General features: G+C 45.8%; 2 protein-coding genes across 4 annotated transcripts in view; one reads left to right on the forward strand and one right to left on the reverse strand.

Moving 5' to 3' along the window:
* Positions 1–11,426, reverse strand: part of RIPK2 (receptor interacting serine/threonine kinase 2) — a 49,464-nt gene extending 38,038 nt beyond the window's left edge. Inside the window, exons 1-2 of one of the 2 annotated variants that reach the window (XM_084849176.1) lie at positions 11,366–11,426; positions 10,393–11,242 (exon numbers count right to left, since the gene is read on the reverse strand). In XM_084849176.1, the coding sequence (XP_084705302.1) occupies positions 10,393–10,622 (230 nt within the window). In that variant the 5' untranslated portion in view covers positions 10,623–11,242; positions 11,366–11,426. Of the gene's footprint in view, positions 1–10,392 lie in introns of both variants that reach the window. The other variant, XM_084849177.1, reaches the window with a different exon arrangement.
* Positions 1–17,548, forward strand: part of LOC146346798 (uncharacterized) — a 257,087-nt gene that overhangs the window by 107,946 nt on the left and 131,593 nt on the right. The window contains exons 8-9 of one of the 2 annotated variants that reach the window (XM_084849181.1): positions 6,452–6,490; positions 7,666–8,884. In XM_084849181.1, coding sequence (XP_084705307.1) covers positions 6,452–6,490; positions 7,666–7,670 — 44 coding nt within the window. In that variant the 3' untranslated portion in view covers positions 7,671–8,884. Of the gene's footprint in view, positions 1–6,451; positions 6,491–7,665; positions 8,885–17,548 lie in introns of those variants that run through there. The other variant, XR_014790068.1, reaches the window with a different exon arrangement.

Below are 17,548 nucleotides of genomic sequence, written 5' to 3' on the forward strand. Positions count from 1 at the left end.
ATTGCACCCTAAAATACATAAAACAAACTACCAAATGTAATATTCCATGCAGTGTTACCATTCTTTCTTCACTGTGTTAGCTCATAACACATATAGCTCCCTTTCCCCCCGACCCTCGCCAAACACTTGGAAGTCTTAGATTCTTTTCTTCCGCTGCCTGGCAACCACTAACAGGCATATCTCTGTAGGTTTTGGCTCCATTCGTATTCCAACAAACAAAACATCCTTGATGGCAAAATGCCATTTTAGTGTTGCTAGACTGAACAAACAACATGACATCACCTGAGTGAATCATCCACTCAGAGTGGGTTGATTTAGATTAAGGAGACTAGATTTAGATAAAGTTCCTCACTGGCGGCACCACATATATTTTCTAAACAACTGTGCATACTAACTTATTTCCAAAGATGAAGCTGTATTAGTAGCAACAAAAACGACAGAGCCTTGTAGCACCTTAAATACTATCAACTCTGTTGTGGCATAAGCTTTTGTGGATGCATGGAGTGTTACCTCCAGAGAGAGAGAGAAAGAGAGAGAGACAGACAGACATGTACACACACGGTTGAGGATGAGGTGAAGTAAAAAGTGAGATAGGAGGGAAAGGAAATGCAGAAAGTACAGACAGTAACAATTACCTTATTAAAAGTGGCCACTCACACAACAGTTGATAGCGGTAACACAGATATTCTGGCACTGGTAAACTAACACACGTAGTGTGGCTTAGGGGAAAAAAACCTTTATCCCAATTCAGACTACAGGAGACAGATCTGAACCTCTTGATGAGCTGTAATTCAGCAGTTTCACATTGTAGTTTACTAACTCGTTCATCTCTAATTCAACAGAGCATTTTTACTATCTAGGAAGGGATGCTTTTTTCTAAGTTTGCTTTCTGTTAAATGTCTGCCCCTCTTCCTGTATTATATAACTGTCCTGCTTTCCCTCAATTTCATCTCCAATCTAGAAAGATGAGCTAACCATCACAAACTTTTGCTCACTGTAGCCCATCTATCTGCACATGTATCTTTGCCCGCCTAGAGTGCCATTTTTGGTAGAAAGGTTGGGTACAAATAAAATAGACAACTTAGAGCCCCAATACCTTCCAGAAGCATGAGCTGGTTCCTAGGAAGTTTATTGTCATTAGATGAAAAGGATTTTTCTTTATTTGTTAAAGTAGAGGAAATATTCATAATTCAAGAGCAATTTGCAGAGTTCCAGTAGTTAAGGACTATACAAGGCGAGTGGGACCTGCAACAATATAATACAGTGTGGAGTACTCCTATTCAGGTTTCCATCCAGTCAGGACGCTCCATTTCATTTCCACCCACCCCCCGCCCAAATGTGCACCTAGCATTCTGTGCCAATTGAGCACACTAAGCGCTCCATCATCACTGGGCTGTATTGGAGTCTCTCCCCCTGCCACACACGGGGTTTCTTTTCCTAAAGTTTTTTTTTTTTAATACTTTTGCAAATTTTGTGGTGCCATTTTGGCTACATAAGGATTCACATTCAGAGAATGAGTCCGTTATTAGTATATATAAGATCACACCAAGGGACACAGTGAATGATCCTACTGGTGATATACACAATGGCATTTCCTGGAGCCAGGGGCTGGATTGCCAGACTGTGGCCCACTTAAAAAAACCCCAAAAAACCATAACAACAAAACAGCTTTATGACCCATTGACTGGGTTCACACAGCACGCTAACCACACTCAGTGGTTGAGTCTGGGTTGTTGTTGAACCATGGGCTGTTTGTTGAACTGTGGATTAGCGTGTTGTCTGAAGCCAGGACATTTTCTGCAGGGTGGCTCATTAACCATGCACTGGCTTATTTTTCTCAAACATGCCACCTTCAGAACCCATGGTTTGTTGTTGGGTTGTTCAGGGTGGTTAACAAGACACACTGCATACTTAACAAGCAATGCTGTGGAAAATGTCCTGAGTTCAGACAACATACTAACCCATGGTTCAACAACAACCCACACTCAACCACTGAGTGTGAGTTAGTGTGTTGTGTGAACCCAGTCACTATGTCAGGCTTACAACTCCCAGTACTCCTGACCTGACCAATGACCATGCTGGCTGAGGCTGATGGGAGTTGAAATCTAAAAAATCTGGAGGGCACTAGGTTGAGGAGTTAAACACACTTTATGTGTTTAACTTTATCTATTTTATGTGTATAAAAATAGGGGCAGTTTAAACACATAGATACTGCAAGGAGGTCAAATCAGTCAATCCTAAAGGAAAACTGCAAGGAGGTCAAATCTGTCGATCCTAAAGGAAATCAACCCTGACTGCTCATTGGAAGGACAGATACTGAAGCTGAAGCTCAAATATTTTGGCCACCTAATGCGAAGAGAAAACTCCCTGGAAAAGACCCTGATGCTGGGAAAGATTGAAGGCAAAAGGAGAAGGGGACGGCAGAGGATGAGATCATAGAATAGTAGGGTTGGAAGGGGCCTACAAGGCCATCGAGTCCAACCCCCTGCTCAATGCAGGAATCCAAGTCAGAGCATCCCTGACAAATGGCTGTCCAGCCTCGTCTTGAAGGCCTTCAGTGTGGGAGAGCCCACCACCTCCCCAGGTAATTGGTTCCATAGATGGTTAAATAGCATCACCGATGCAATGAATATGGACTTGAGCACACTCCAGGAGAGAGCGCAGGACAGGAAGGCCTGGCGTGCGGTCCATGGGGTCACGAAGAGTCAGACACGACTTAACAACTGAACAACAACAAAACGCATAAAGCAAAACAATTTGTTTTAAAGTAGCCTTTGATTTGATATATTTCATAGGAGGCCACCAATTCAATTTTAAGCAATTAGAACTGCAGCCTTCACACACACACACACTGAGATTTCATTTTAAACCAGACTGCTTATAAATATTTTTCAACTAAATCTAAAATTTTATGAATTTAAAACTAAAAAGAATTTAAACATGCCATTTAAATAAAAATCCATTAAAAAAGAAAGAACATTTCTATATGTACTTCAGTACCTTTCTGAGGCACATAAAGCATTGGAATCCATCTGCCCACTTAATCCCAGTCATTATCCATGCTGCCACCACAGTTAAAATAGAATCTTGCAAGGCAAGTCCATACTCACCACACCCAGCAACATTGTGCGTATTTACCAGTACATAGTCCAGGGCAGTCTGTCACTCTTAGGGCTTAAGTTGGCTCCTGGGATGCCGCAGGGGGATTCTGCGACCTCCTCAAGAGCTTCATGATAGCCCTTGCTCAGTAGAGCTGTGTCACAGCAATGGCAGGGAGCAACTGATCCGACAGCAGTATCAGCTGCTGTTTCTCGCCAGTGGTGGGACCAGTTCCCACTACAAGCACCGGTGAATCAGTTGCATTCTTGCACTAGAACCCTTATTTATCTATTGCCATTTATATACACTACCCTTTTGAAAGTACAGGTTTGACAGGCCCTTGCCCCAAGGGTCTTCCAATCCAAGAGTAGACACAAGAGAAGCTCCAGCTGAAGGAAGGGAAATGGAGACAGGGTGAACTAGGGAAGAATATGAGGTTAATTCAGTTACATGTGCTTTGGCCTTGTTACAGTAGGCACGAGTGGGCAAGTTGTGGCCCTGCAGATGTTTTGGCGTACAACCCCTAACAGCCCTAACCAACATAGCTAATGGGTATTATTAATATTATTAACATTTCTAAACCATCCAATAGCTAAAGCTCTCTGGGTAGTTTACAAAGATTAAAAACATTAAAAACACAGTATAGAGATTAAAACCATTTACATAAAAAACACATGAACAGACAACATGCACAACAGAAACATATATCTAATAACTTCAAACAAACCATCTCAAAAACATACAACCATAACCATAAGACATTCCAGGATTGATTCAAAACTTACCATATGCTGCCAAATGCCTGGGAGAAGAGGAAGGTTTTAACTTGGCACCAAAAAGATAACAATGTTGGTGCCAGGTGGGCCTCGTCAGGGAGACCATTCCACATAATTTGGGGGCCACCACCGAGAAGACCCTCTCCCTTGTCGCCGTCTTCCGAGCTTCCCTTGGTGTAGGAAGCCGGAGGAGGGCCTTAGATGTTGAGCGTAGTGTATGGATAGGTTCATGTCGGGAGAGGCGCTCCATCAGGTATTGAGGTCCCAAGCCACGTAAGGGAGTTACAAGCTAAAACGGCTGGAAGTCCACAGATTGCCCACCCCTGCAGCAGGGCATGGGATTTAAGAGGCTGTTTATTTAATTTATTATTACATTTACATCCTGTCTTTTTTCCACTTGCAAGGAACCCAAGGTGGCTTACATGATCCTCCTCCTCTCAGTTTTATCCTCACAACAGCCCTGTGAGGTAGGTTAGGCTGAGAGTCAGTGACTGGTCCAAAGTCATCCAGTGAGTTTCATGGCCAAGTGGGGACTAGAACCCAGATCTCGCGAGTCTCAGAACAACACTTTAACCATTATACCACTTGCCGGCTTTCAATAGCTTGTTCCAACATCTTGATGGAAAAGGTGTGTTTTAAGGAGGGATATGAAGGACTAAGCAAGATGTTCTCATGGAGGTGTTGTAAGAGACAGCTCCAGGTATAAGGAGCACCAAAGGGTATAGTCTTTTGTGGAAGCAGGAGAGCTTTGGATGGCTAAGGGTAGGGTACTCTCATAGTGCCACAGAGGTCTGGGGCACAAGTACTTGAAACGAAGACAGGGCTCTTGTAGTTGCATAGAAGAGGAAATTTAAACAGATGTCGCCGTTCTCCACTCCATATCACAGTTATTGAAAACTACGCTACAGTTCTGCCTTCCTTTGCATCTCCTCATGGTAGTCAGAAGTGGTTTTACAACTGCCACAGAGTTAGATTGCACTTCCTAAAAGTATGGTTTTATTTTTACTGTGTGTTTGCAGAAGTCTAGAGGCCCCTGCCTGAAGTTTCTAAGTGTACATGTTGCGCTATATATATTTTAACGATGTAAGAAGTGGTCTAGCTAGATGGTGTTGCACAACACAGAGAGTAAAAGCCTGGCATAAATACACATAAATGATCATTATTAGGATTGCAACATATTAAATGGTTAACCAGTTAGATTTTTTTAAAAAATCTACTGAAAAGCTACACTCAGTAAATCAGCAGCAATTAAAAGCACACACAATGCCTGCTGCTGATTAATCATGGGGCTTATAAATGCTTATAAAAACTGAAGACAGCAAGTACCATCTTAAAAAGACAACGGACAGTCTTTGGTGCTAGGGAGAGCAATCTTATGGACCTAGACAGAGTCTAGGAAGCCACAGAATACTTCGGATTCCTGGATCTGAGGTCGGACACAGCGCCCCAGGAGACTCAGTTCCCTGGCCCCTCCCCCTTGCAGCTGGTGCAGAGAACTGCGCTGGCTGCCTCTCCAATGTTGCAAAGGTGACCTCAAGAGGACAGAAAGGGGGCATGCTGGTGGGTGGGGAGGGACTGGGCAAGCGGGAATATGAGCTATCCCCAGCTTCCTTCCCTCCCTGATGCATCAGCTAGACGGGCACAAAAGCCCGTCTAGCTAAAATGCAGAGCAGGAGCAATGTGGAAGTGAAGATCACCTCTGCCACTCCTCCCACTTTGCATTGGAAGTCTGTAAGCCTCTGAGTTCAGATGCTTATGGCCATCCCCATAGGAGTGCACCCTTAAAGACTAACACATTTATTCTAGCATAAACTTGCTTATGCCTGAATAAGGGCGCAATCCTAACTAGATAGGTGGCTGCCTCCAAACTTGGAGGCGACCGCCTATCCAAAACAAGGCAGGAGAGGAACAGGGGGGATCGTGGGGGGATCGTTCCCTCCGCGCCTTTCCTGCCTTGCTGTTTTTCGCTAGACAGCCGTTTTTGGCTGTCTAGCAGTGGAGGCCTGACCAGGAGAGGAAGCTGCCGTATGACACATTGGATATGTTGTACGCACAACTCCGCTCTCCCTGCCCTGGAATGCCCCTTCGCAGTCACTCTGCGCTCCTCTTACGAACACATTCTCCATGCTGCCTCAGAGGTCAGTTTTCTGGGAAACGACCTCTGAGCATGGGCTCCAAGGCTGGTTCATGGAAAAGAGCATATCCTATGGCCCTCTAGACAGTGTCTAGTGGCCATAGGATTGCTCCCTAAATGTGTTAGTTTTTAAGGTAACACAAGACTTTTTGTTTATTACATTGCTATACCGCCCAATAGCCGAAGCGCTCTGCGCAGTTCACAACAATTAAAACCACAAAATACAATTGTAAAATACAATAAAAACTTTAAAAGTTGAAAGCTACAGTATAAAAGCAGAACCAAAATAAAACCTAGCAGCAATACAGATATTTAAAATAAACAACAGATTTAAAACAACAGAACTAACAACAGAACTTGCTGTTTTTGCTGCAACAGACTAACTCAGCTACCTCTCTGGAAATCATCTTAAAAGAGGCATTTTTTTCTTCTCTCACACTAGGAAGGAAAGACTCTCAGATGAGACCTGCTAGAACGATGTGTAAGTTAATAATACTTCTTGCTTCAGAAATATTTTTACCCATGTGCAAATTTAATTGATAAATTAACCACATGATTAATTGATTGAAATAACTTTAATCAGGCTGCAGTCCTAATATTTACTCAGCATTTTTTAAAAAGATATGTAACTGATCATTCAGAGTATTCATTTCACCCTTATATGCACCAGGCTACCCATAACCTTTGCTGTAATTGCACTGCTGGATAGTTAGCACCTTAGAAGCCAACAGGAGCAGTGATTCTCATTTTACTGTGAAACTCAGTGACTAACTAGGCTTATTAACTTGAATGGAATTACCGGGGGTGATTAAGGTAGGAACCAGAAAAATCATTAAGGGTATGAGCGTCAGTGCTCAGTTTCTCACCAACACCAAGGTGGACCAATTGAGATTAAAACTGAATACAGGAGATCTTTGCACATGTCTTCTAAGTTCAGCAACATCTAGTTCATTAGAATAGCTTCTGTTTATAAGCATTCCATTCAGAATCAGTTTTCCCCTGGTTTTCGCTCTTACATCGCTTAAAAACCTATTCAACCAGTCAACATTATTCTTAGTCCTAATTGTAGATAATTTCTTTTTGCCCTCCCTTTTCTAGACTACCTCTTAGCATACCAAAATTTATTTCCTATCCCTGTCAGAGTAGAGGGCAGTAGAGGCAAAAGAGAAGTTGAAAAGAGGAGCCGGTTCACAAGTCACACTAAACCACTGTGGGTGAATTAGCCCTCACATAACCCACTCTGCCTGGGTTCACCCACTGCGCCTTGCATATTAAAAATGGTGGCCGGCGTGTGCTGCAATCCCCTATGGTTTAAATAAGACAGGCCACGGTGGGCTGATTTTATTCTAAGCCACAATCCAAAGTGGCTATTTCAGCATGTGAAAGGGTGCATGCAACTAAGGCTCCTTAAGTTTCACAGCTGCAGCTGCAGCACTCAATAGTGCAAGTCATTTGAAAATGAAACCACAATCCAGCAAAAGTAGCTGTGACTAAGACCCATTTTGAAATCAGTGAAACTCAAGGTAGTTGCAGCTAATTCCCATTGAAGTCAATGAAACTCAAGCTGTTGGAACCAAGTTCTTCCATTGTTTTCAGCAGAATTTCAACTAACTTTTGCTAGATTGTGACCCTCATATTTTCCCAACTCTCTTTCAGATTAGTTCTGGTTTGAGTGTTCTCGTTCTTGTTCTCTCAAGACCACAGAACCTGCTTGGACTAACCACACTGTTCATGTGAGATTTTGTGAGCAGGCCTACCAAGCCATAAAACAGCAGTAACACATTTGAAAGTTACTGAAGTAAAGAGTTCCAGAAGATACAGAGCGCTAAATAATTATAAGGTCTCTTCCCAACAGTGTTTTAAACTGAGGGATTAAGACAAATTCCCTGTCAGTTTAACTTGCAATAGCTAAGAAGTATGTAAACCACAGATTAGAAATGCATGCATATGACAATACTCGAGGAGCACAAATCAGACTGCAATCCTATACCCAGTTACCTTGGAGTAAGTCCCACTGAACTTGATTGGGTCTTACTTCTGATCTACTTGAGCAGGATCTACTCACAGATCTCTAGGGGAATTGAAATAGATCGCCAAGGGTTACTGACTCCCAACTGTTAAACAGCAGCAACAATAGAAAGGCTCCCCCCTGATCCCCACTTCTAAATTAGGCTGCCGAGAGGGAAAAAGGCTGGGCATGAAAACCAGAAGTGGATTTTTCTATGACAGGTTCTGGTACTGAAAACAGAATTCCTGGGTTGAGCACGTACTCAGAGGCACCCTTGTTCTTTAATTCTAGGTGTATGTCCCTCACCCCTCACTATTCTGCACCTGGCTCCAGCTGGTGGTTGTCATGCTTCTAATAAACACAAAGTAGGTCCTTCAGGCCTTAAGTCTGCCCAACCCTGTACTTGAGTATACATTGTTGCATCTTAACCACAGCCTACTCAGAAGGCTTTCCACTGACATTAATGGGATTTATGGTCAAGTAAGCATGCAATGGCAAACCACCCCACTATAGTTTGCCATGAAAACGCCAGCACAAGCGGCGTCCCTCTAGGAGTCAGTAATAACTCGGTGCTTGCACAGGAGGAACCTTTTTTTTTTTCTCTTAAGCATGCAATCCTATGCATGTTTAGACAGAAAACGTCCTACAACTCCCTGCATTCCCCAGCCAGACATGCTGTCTAAAAATACATAAGATTGTGCCCTAACAGTGTTTAGGTTTGGACCCCAATCCTACACAAATTTACTCAAAAGTAAGTACCACTGTCTTCAATAGGGTACACTCCTGAACCTGCAATCATATATGCACTTACGCAAGAGTAAATTCTATTGGAAAGCATGACATATGAGTAAACATTGATAGAAATGCTCTGTGTTGCACAATTTTGTTTCCACTTTGAAGCTACAACCCTATACCCACTTACCTTACCCACTGAACTGAATAACACTTAATTCTGAGTAGACATGCATAGGTTTGTACTATTAATCTCTTATTTCCTTTTGCAGCCTTCCCCAACCTGGTGCCCTCCAGATATGTTGGGCTACAACTCCCAGCATTCCCAGCTGGCCATGTTGTGCTGGGGATGCTGGGACTTGTAGTCCAACATATCTGGAGGACACCAGGTGGGGAAAGCTGCCCTAAAGCTCTTCGGAAAGGGGGCAAGGAGGAACAACTTTTAAAAACAATCCCTAAAAACAGCACGCAAAATCCATTCCAATGTAAACCAAAGACAAGGTTATGACTCCAAAGGAAATGCTGCAGATTATTTTTTTCATCCTAATTCCAGCAGCTTGGGAAAGACAGTATTCACAAGGATTGCCATGGGAGAGGGCTTGTGGTCCTTACCATAAAAAATGGAGTAAGAGGAGACCTAAGGGTTCAATAGTGGCAAAAGAATGGCTGCAGCAGCGAGTCAGTCCCCCAACCTCGGACCCACCAGATGTGCTGGATTACAACTCCGATCACACTGACTGGGGATGATGAGAATTGTAGTCCAGCATATCTAGAGAGCTTCAGGTTGGGGAAGGCTGGTTCCCAGCATTGGCTTAAGCTCCAAAACAACATTTCTTTAAATCTGTACCTAGCAGCTACATCTTTTTTCTTTCCTTCATTTTTTTATGGCTGTGAGAGCTGGACTATAAGGAAGGCTGAGCGCCGAAGAATTGATGCTTTCGAACTGTGGTGCTGGAGAAGACTCTTCAGAGTCCCCTGGACTGCAAGGAGGTCAAATCAGTCCATACTAAAGGAAATCAACCCTGAGTGCTCATTGGAAGGACAGATACTGAAGCTGAAGCTCCAATATTTTGGCCACCTAATGCGAAGAGAAAACTCTCTGGAAAAGACGCTGATGCTGGGAAAGACTGAAGGCAAAAGGAGAAGGGGACGGCAGAGGATGAGATGGCTAGATAGCATCACCGATGCAACGAATATGAACTTGAGCACACTCTGGGAGAGAGCGCAGGGCAGGAAGGCCTGGCGTGCTATGGTCCATGGGGTCACGACTGAACAACAACAAAAGGCACCGGGGGGCGGAGCGGAGAGGTGATTCAGATCAGGACTCTAGCGTGGGGGTAGGGTGGCTTTTAAGATCCAGATCCGAGGCATTGCACCTACCGTACAGTAAAAATGTAACAGAAAAAAGCAGTCGCTGGAAAACAAAGATGTAATGTAATGTCTATTTCGGCCCTTAGACTGGAGTCCTGGGTTCAAATCCCCGTGCAGCCATTATGTTCTGAGCAGAAAAGGAAGGAGTGGGAGGCCCATACTTTTTACCCTTTGGAGAAAGGGCAAGCCAGAAACGTGGCAAGGCGTCCAGATTTCACAGCTGCAGATGGAGAACCCCTAGCGGATAGTCTCCCCCGCCCCACAGCCGTTACCTGTCCAGCAAGGGTCCCTGCAGACACTTGACAGCCACCGGGATCCGCCAGTCCGCATGCCGCGCTGAGGACACGGTGCCATACGCGCCCCGGCTGATGAAGCGCAGGTCCGGCAGCTTGTTGGAGGAGATGGCGGGGAGCGTGTAGCTGAAGCTGCGCGGGAGGCAGCTGCCGCCTCTCGGGTCGCCGGTGGCTCCGCCGTTCGTCCTCATGCCGGCGCCAGCAGCCATCAAACCAGGGCAGCTCTCCGGCCTGGGCGAAGAAGGGCGCGCCTGCCGGCAGTCCCTGGGCGCGCCCGGTGGAAGGGAGCCCCCTTCCTTTGCCGCGGAGGCCTCTTCCTGTCCACCGGGGCGATGGCGCAAGACCACCCCCGGCGTCCCCGAGCAGGCGGGGCGCCCCTCTTTAGCGCGGCGGCTCGAGCGGCCCCCAAGAACCTCTGCCGAGAGGAGCCGCCTCTCTTCGCATTACATCACCTGCTCTCCCAGCGGCCCTGAGTCATCGCAGTTCCCTTCTCCCTGCCGGCGCGCGACTCACCGGCCGCTCCCCCGAATTCTACCGCGTCCAGCCCTCCCTCGGCTTTGACCCCCGACTTCTACATTGACCAACCGCTCTCGCCATTGTCTCCACCGCTCAGCTCTCCTCGCACATTCCTCCTAGAGCCACCCCGCCCCGCCCCGCCCCGCCCCAGTCCAGGCTGGTGGAGTCTTCGCACGATTCCCTTCCGCGCCCTCGCCCCAGAGCCTCTCCCTTCCGATCTTCGGTGTCAAAGGGCCAAGAAGATCCCAGGCAGGTTTCGACGGGGGGACGGACGCCTCTCTCAGAGATCTCCACGCCGGGCACGGAGAACAACCTATTGGCACAAGCAAGAGAGCGTTCCAGCCAGGCCTCGGGTTTCTTTTACGCCCCAGCCCGGAGCTCGTCCGATCTATTTACGGAAGGAAGAATATCAGAAGGTGATGGGAATTGCACGCACAACATAAATGCCAGTAAGTGTCACGATCGATCCCTCTCGGTGGCTATCCACGCGCGTCAGTGGCGACTGGGCCAGAGGCACGAAGTCCAGGACGGCCCCGCCTTAGCGCGGGGCAGGACAACGCTCTCCAGCCTCCTCCTCCTCCCAGGCTCCTGCCGAAGTGGAGAGAGGGGGAGGCGCTGGCTTCGCTCCAGAAGACTCCGCCCACTTATTGCGGGAAAGCGGCAGCTGGGCGGTCCGGAAAATCTGGCTCGTCCTGTGATGTAGACAAATGCTGTGGGCCTGCACGTGGGCAGGAAAGTGAACGTCTTCCTTCTTTGCTCGGCACTTCGGAACTGGGAGTCGTTCGCGAGGGCGCCCTTCTACTCCGCATGGCTTTAATTCGGAGTAACTCACTGAAATAAGGGCCCCGCCGAGTTCAGTAGGACATATTACCAGCTCGTGTAGGATTGCAGTTTAAAGAAGGCAGCCCGGTCCGATAAGCCTTGTTGTTGTTGTTCAGTCGCTCAGTCGTGTCCGGCTCTTCGTGACCCCATGGACCATGGCACGCCAGGCCTTCCTGTCCTGCGCTCTCTCCCGGAGCGTGCTCAGGTTCATATTCATTGCATCGGTGATGCTATCTAGCCATCTCATCCTCTGCTGTCCCCTTCTCCTTTTGCCTTCAGTCTTTCCCAGCATCAGGGTCTTTTCCAGAGAGTTTTCTCTTCGCATTAGGTGGCCAAAATATTTGAGCTTCAGCTTCAGTATCTGTCCTTCCAATGAGCACTCAGATAAGCCTTACTTGGGAATAAACCCCATTGCATTCAGTGGGATTTACTTCTGCGTGCATAAGATTGGGCTGCGGAACTAATAGTGCAAACCTATATATGACTACTCAGAAATAAGTTCAAAGCGACTTATTGCAGGTAAATTCCGAAATCCACGGCCAGGCAAAATTTTAATTAGGACCAACCAAATATGCACAAAATTGTAGGCAAGCTTTGGAGATCTCCAGACCGCTTAATCAGGCGAGATATTACAAAAAGCACGTGTGTTAGGAGGCGACGGGTGCGGGGGGAGGCTGACTTGATATTGAAGTCATGAACTGCAAAGGCAGTTTTAAGAGGGAGAGTAGACATGCATCACATTAGACTGCAAAAGTGGCAACTATAAGTGCAATCCTACACAATATGCCTACTCAGAAATGAGTAGAATATTGTATAGGATTGCACTTTTAGTTGCCACTTCTGCACACTAATGTTATGAGTTCAGCGTAAGTTGCTTCCAAGTTCAGAGTCCATACAAGGGTAACCTAACTTTTGTGACATAGACGTGGCACATTTTTGCCTCAAGGTTTGTTTTTATATCTTGTTCCTTTAAACTGAAAAACAAACCGCCTCCTCACATCTGGGATTTCGCTCTAGTTCAAAACGATCAAGGCACCACGTTGGACAGAGCCGTCCGCTGCTGTGCAGTGTTTTGTTCCCTTGCTGCGACTGGTTTTGATCACGTGCCCATACCAAGCGAGGGAGGAAGGCAAGGCCAGCTTCCCGATAACGCCCAAGTCAGACTTGGCTTTCTGGGGTGGGGCTGGGAGGGGGGTGAATGGCAGTTAGCCCTTCGTCTCTCTTACAAAGACAGGGAAAAATAGACCTAACACCCTAATCTTTAATTTGGGATATTCTTAATGGAAAGATTATTCCTTCGTTCCTAGTGCAGGAAGCATTTACAGGCCATTAAAAAAAGTTTGAAAAGTAAAATAAAAATGACATTTCTCTCCCACAGAGTTATTTGCTGTATGTCTTTATGGGACTTTCTAGACAGATGGCTCCTAACACTACCAGCCAAAAGGCATTGCACAGATATTCTGTCTTTGCTTGTTAACCTTTTTTTTGTGGTAAGAAAAACGGTGGAAGAAGTGGTGGGAAAACACAGGATGGTTAGAAATGGGAGATGTCATTGTCTGGACCCCTTCTGAAACTGAGGCAGGGTGAGTGCACAGTAAAAGCCTCTCCTGAAAGGACCTTATTATGTTGTGGTTCTCTGACAGAGCAGTTAAGAGACCCATATATTTTGTGTGTGTGTGTGTGTGTGTGTGTGTGTGTTTGAGAGAGAAAGATCAGTTACAAACATCTGCTGCACTCATGTCCTGCTTGTCTGTTTCCTGTGGGCAGCTGGTTGGCCACCGTGTGAACAGAGTGCTGGACTAGGTAGACCCTTGGTCTGATCCAGCAGGGCTCTTCTGATGTTCTTATGTTATCAAAAATGTAAGACAGATACTGGTCTGAGTCTCTCAACTATATGTTTGCAGTCAACATTCCCCTACTTGTGATCAGGAAACCTGATAAGACAAGGAACTTTTGTAAGAGCATTCAGCAGAATATGCTTACAGACACCTTTCAGATCTTCATGCTAAGCATACAAAGGTCTCTAGGAGCTAGGGATGTCAGAGAAATCTGCAGCAGATTCGAATGCGTTCAGATTTCTATGAATCCGACTTGCAGATTCCTCAGACTTGCAGACCAGTTTTCCACTTTGGGGTGGAATTAGTGCTAATTTGCATGAATTAATGCAAAAGTACGCATTAGCGCTAATGCGCACTTATGCCAATCCGCATTAGTGCTAATGTGAATTAGCACAAGCAGAACAAAATTCTGGTTAAAAAAATCCAATTCTGTCAATGTGTGGAATGAAAGACAAATGACAATCCATGAAACACAGATGGAACAGATTTAACAAAATCTATACATCCCCACTAGGAGTAACTAGGCATGTGGGGGACAATGGGGGGAGGGCTTGCATGCATACCCACGTCCCCTCCTCAGTTTTAGTTTTTGCACGTGGCAGGCAAACACCTGCAGAGGGCTTGTGATTCAGAACACTCTGTTTCTGTTCATGCTGCCTAAGCTTGCATTGGCTTTTGCACCACTTCCTCCTGTTCATAGCAAGTTTGCAAGATACCAGGCAGATGGGGCAGCAGAGCTGGCAGGATTGGGCTCCTTTTTGCTGCCCTGTGCTCTTTTTCCAACCCAGCCTTGATCAGCAGAGCTGATACAGTTGCCTGTAAAAAAAATTCTGGTGGTGTGGTAACATCCTCTGACCTGAAATATGACTCCGTCTGAGAGCCACACAAACCATCATGGCACTTGCCTTTCCTACATTTTTACTACTCTGATGTAACACATTTGTACACTGGACTAAAAATCTACATTTTAAGAACCATGGGCACAACATACATTTCTTAATAGTTCTGCACTGTACTCTGTGGAGCTATTTCACATGTTATTAAAGGGGCTCAGGAGTTAAGGACAGTCGCAAAAAAAGAAGAAGGTTCTGCCATTATAAGCCTCAAAATTGTACTGCTTATAAAAATGACACCTGTTGAGCTAATAACTTAAAACCTGGCTTCCATTATATTCTTTGGGTATACACCCAAAAATATAGAATGCAGCAAACAAAACAGATATCATATTTGAAAACACATTTATTGTTTAGGACTCAGGGAAACCGTCTTTCCTTAGACTAGTGGCGTGCAAATAGTCCAGGGTTGATGTTTCATCAGTGGGAGCTGATGACAGATGTTCTCCTGACAGCTGGGCATCTCCGTCTAGCTTTTGGAATGTAATACTCATCACACTTTGGGAAGCTAAAATTCTCCAGCTATAGGGAGGGTGCAGTGGTATAGTGATACATTTTGAAGTACAGGTTCTCATCATGACAGTCCCCATAACCACACCTCCAAGGAGAGTCCAAAAATTCAGGCAGCTGTGTTAATCCATATCAACAAACTGGTTTTAACAGTTTTCATCTTCGCCAGGAGCAGGGCTTGGGGGAGGGGTGTTAAAGCTAATGGGTCTAATTTGCCCATTCAAGATCAAGCCACCCCGAAATATTTTGCATTACAATGGGGAACGAACAATATATTGTTGCTTGGAAATTAATTTCTTCCCAGCTACTGTGAGGATCGCAGCTTAGCTCAGATGGAACAGGGAAGTTTAGGGACGGGTGGTGGTTGTAGACGCCCTCAGCGTCCCTGAGGCGAAGGACAAGATGGCGGCCCCTCTCATTCCATGTATAAAAGCCGACTGGACTGCCAGTTGAATCTTTGAGTCTGGCAATGGGACAGCATCCTGCAGCACACCTGAAGGCGGCAGGTTAGCTTAGGTGGTCAGGGCAGGCTGCATGGTCCAGAGCGCTCTTCTCTAACACCTTGCTGCCGCCTCCCAGCATCTGCCTCCTGAGGCAGATGCCTCACTGTCTCTAATGGTAGGACCAGTCCTGTGTGCATATCTGTGAATGGATGAATGTATATGTGCATGTCTTCATTGTGTGTGTGCCTATATATGCAGGAGAAGAACGTGTGTGTGTGTGTGTGTGTGTGTGTGTGTATGGGGGGCGGGAAGGGTGAGTGTGTGTGTGGCTCTGCCTCTCCTGGCTCCACCCACTGTCACCCCCACCCACCAGTGCAGCCCCTGAAAGATTCCCTATCCACTGTACAATTGCTCTCTGAGAATGTGGTACAGGGTTAGTGGCTATGTCGCCTGCTGAAGGATGGCATTTGTGTCCACCATGCCTTTCTAGTAAATTTGTAAATAAAGCAGCTGAACGTGTGAGGTGGGTTTTGCTCCCCTTCCCCACATGCTCATTTTGATATAAAAAGTCAATCCCGTCCCCACTTTATAGCCAGCCAGGCAAGCTATGTCTAAACAGGGGTGCAATTAGGTAATTTTAGTTAATTAGGTAATTAACTGTGGACTTAATGGTCTTTCAGGCTCCCTTCTTTTTAGCTGCCAGTGGGTATTCCTTCATTGACTACGAGATGTGGTAAGCCAGCCCCACTGCATTTGGGGGCCCTCCTGCTTATTCTGTTGAGTGGGGGCTTGGATGTCTCCGCAAATGGCATCACTCTTAATTAATGCACACATCTCTGGTTTGGCCTTCAGAGGCAAACCTGGCTGTGTTTCTGTCAGGGGCATTGCTATACCTGGGCCCCTGTGGCCCGAGCCCCAAATTTATTTCCCAGAGCCCTGGATCTGTTCCACACCAAATATCCATTGGTGTCAATGGAGGTTTCTTCTTCTTCTCAGAGTAATTGCCATGCAGGGGGCAGTTTTCAAGGAGTATTGCAGCTGGGAAGGGAACTCTTCCTTCCCTACCCACCAGCGCAGCCCTCCACCTGTAAAAGTGCCCTCTTCTGCCCTTCTGGAGGATCAGTGTAATCAATGGGCTTTTAAAGAAATTGTTAGAATTACAGTTGCAAAAAGAGGAATATCTGAATGAATCCCACTACGGCCTCAACAAAAATGACCACAATAGTTACCATTAGCTGCAACTGCAGGAATTGGGGGATAGGGAAGAGAGAATCATAAGTTGTTATAGGTCAGAGTGTTGGTGAAGAAGATCAAAAGAGAAGTGACTTTGCCATTCAGTTAAACAAGTAGGACCTGTAACAAAGTGTTGTCATCTGAGCAATCCCATTCCATGTTTTAGCCAGCCATGCTCTCTTCCAGGAAACTCTATTCCATTCCCCTCACCCCTGGTTTTTCACCACCGCACTGCAACATTCAACCAGTGTTCTGTGGCCACTGACCCTGCTCAATCCATACTGGGCTGTTTTGGGTCAGCATCCCCCCCCCACACACATACATCTTTAAGAGGGTTTTTTTTCCCCTAAAGTGTTCTTTTCTTTCTCTTTTTTGAACTTCTGAAAACTTTGGGGTTCCCCCCAAATTTGATGATACAGCCCCCTTCACATGGATAGTTCCATTTTGGCTACATACAGATCTACACTTGGAGAATGGAGTTTGAGATTCATTGGCAATGAGTTAACATCTATAATTTATGCCACTGGGTACCTCGACCTGACATACAGCGAGAAACAAATTGCTGATAATGTCAAAGAAATGGGAGAATAGAGGGAATTCCCATGGTACGAGTGGCTAACTACTTTGCTTCACACTGGGAAATTCCAGAACAATTCCCACAGATAATTTGGGAAAGTCCTGTGTCACAATTAGCATTTTATTTGGCATTCTCCTAGGTAACTGGAAAGGCAACAGAACTGTACAGCCAGGCTTTGGTTACAAGCAGCATGATATAAACTCTACTTTTTAAAATGTCAGCAATAAAAATGTCTTTTTATGTCAGCAAAGTAAAAGCAGCTGAATGAAAGTGAAATCTCCTGGCAGTTCTCTAGGATTTTAT

Source organism: Heloderma suspectum, chromosome 4 (assembly GCF_057233095.1).
Source record: "Heloderma suspectum isolate Gila_16-S chromosome 4, 16-S_ref, whole genome shotgun sequence".
In the NCBI taxonomy this organism is placed as follows: domain Eukaryota; kingdom Metazoa; phylum Chordata; class Lepidosauria; order Squamata; family Helodermatidae; genus Heloderma; species Heloderma suspectum.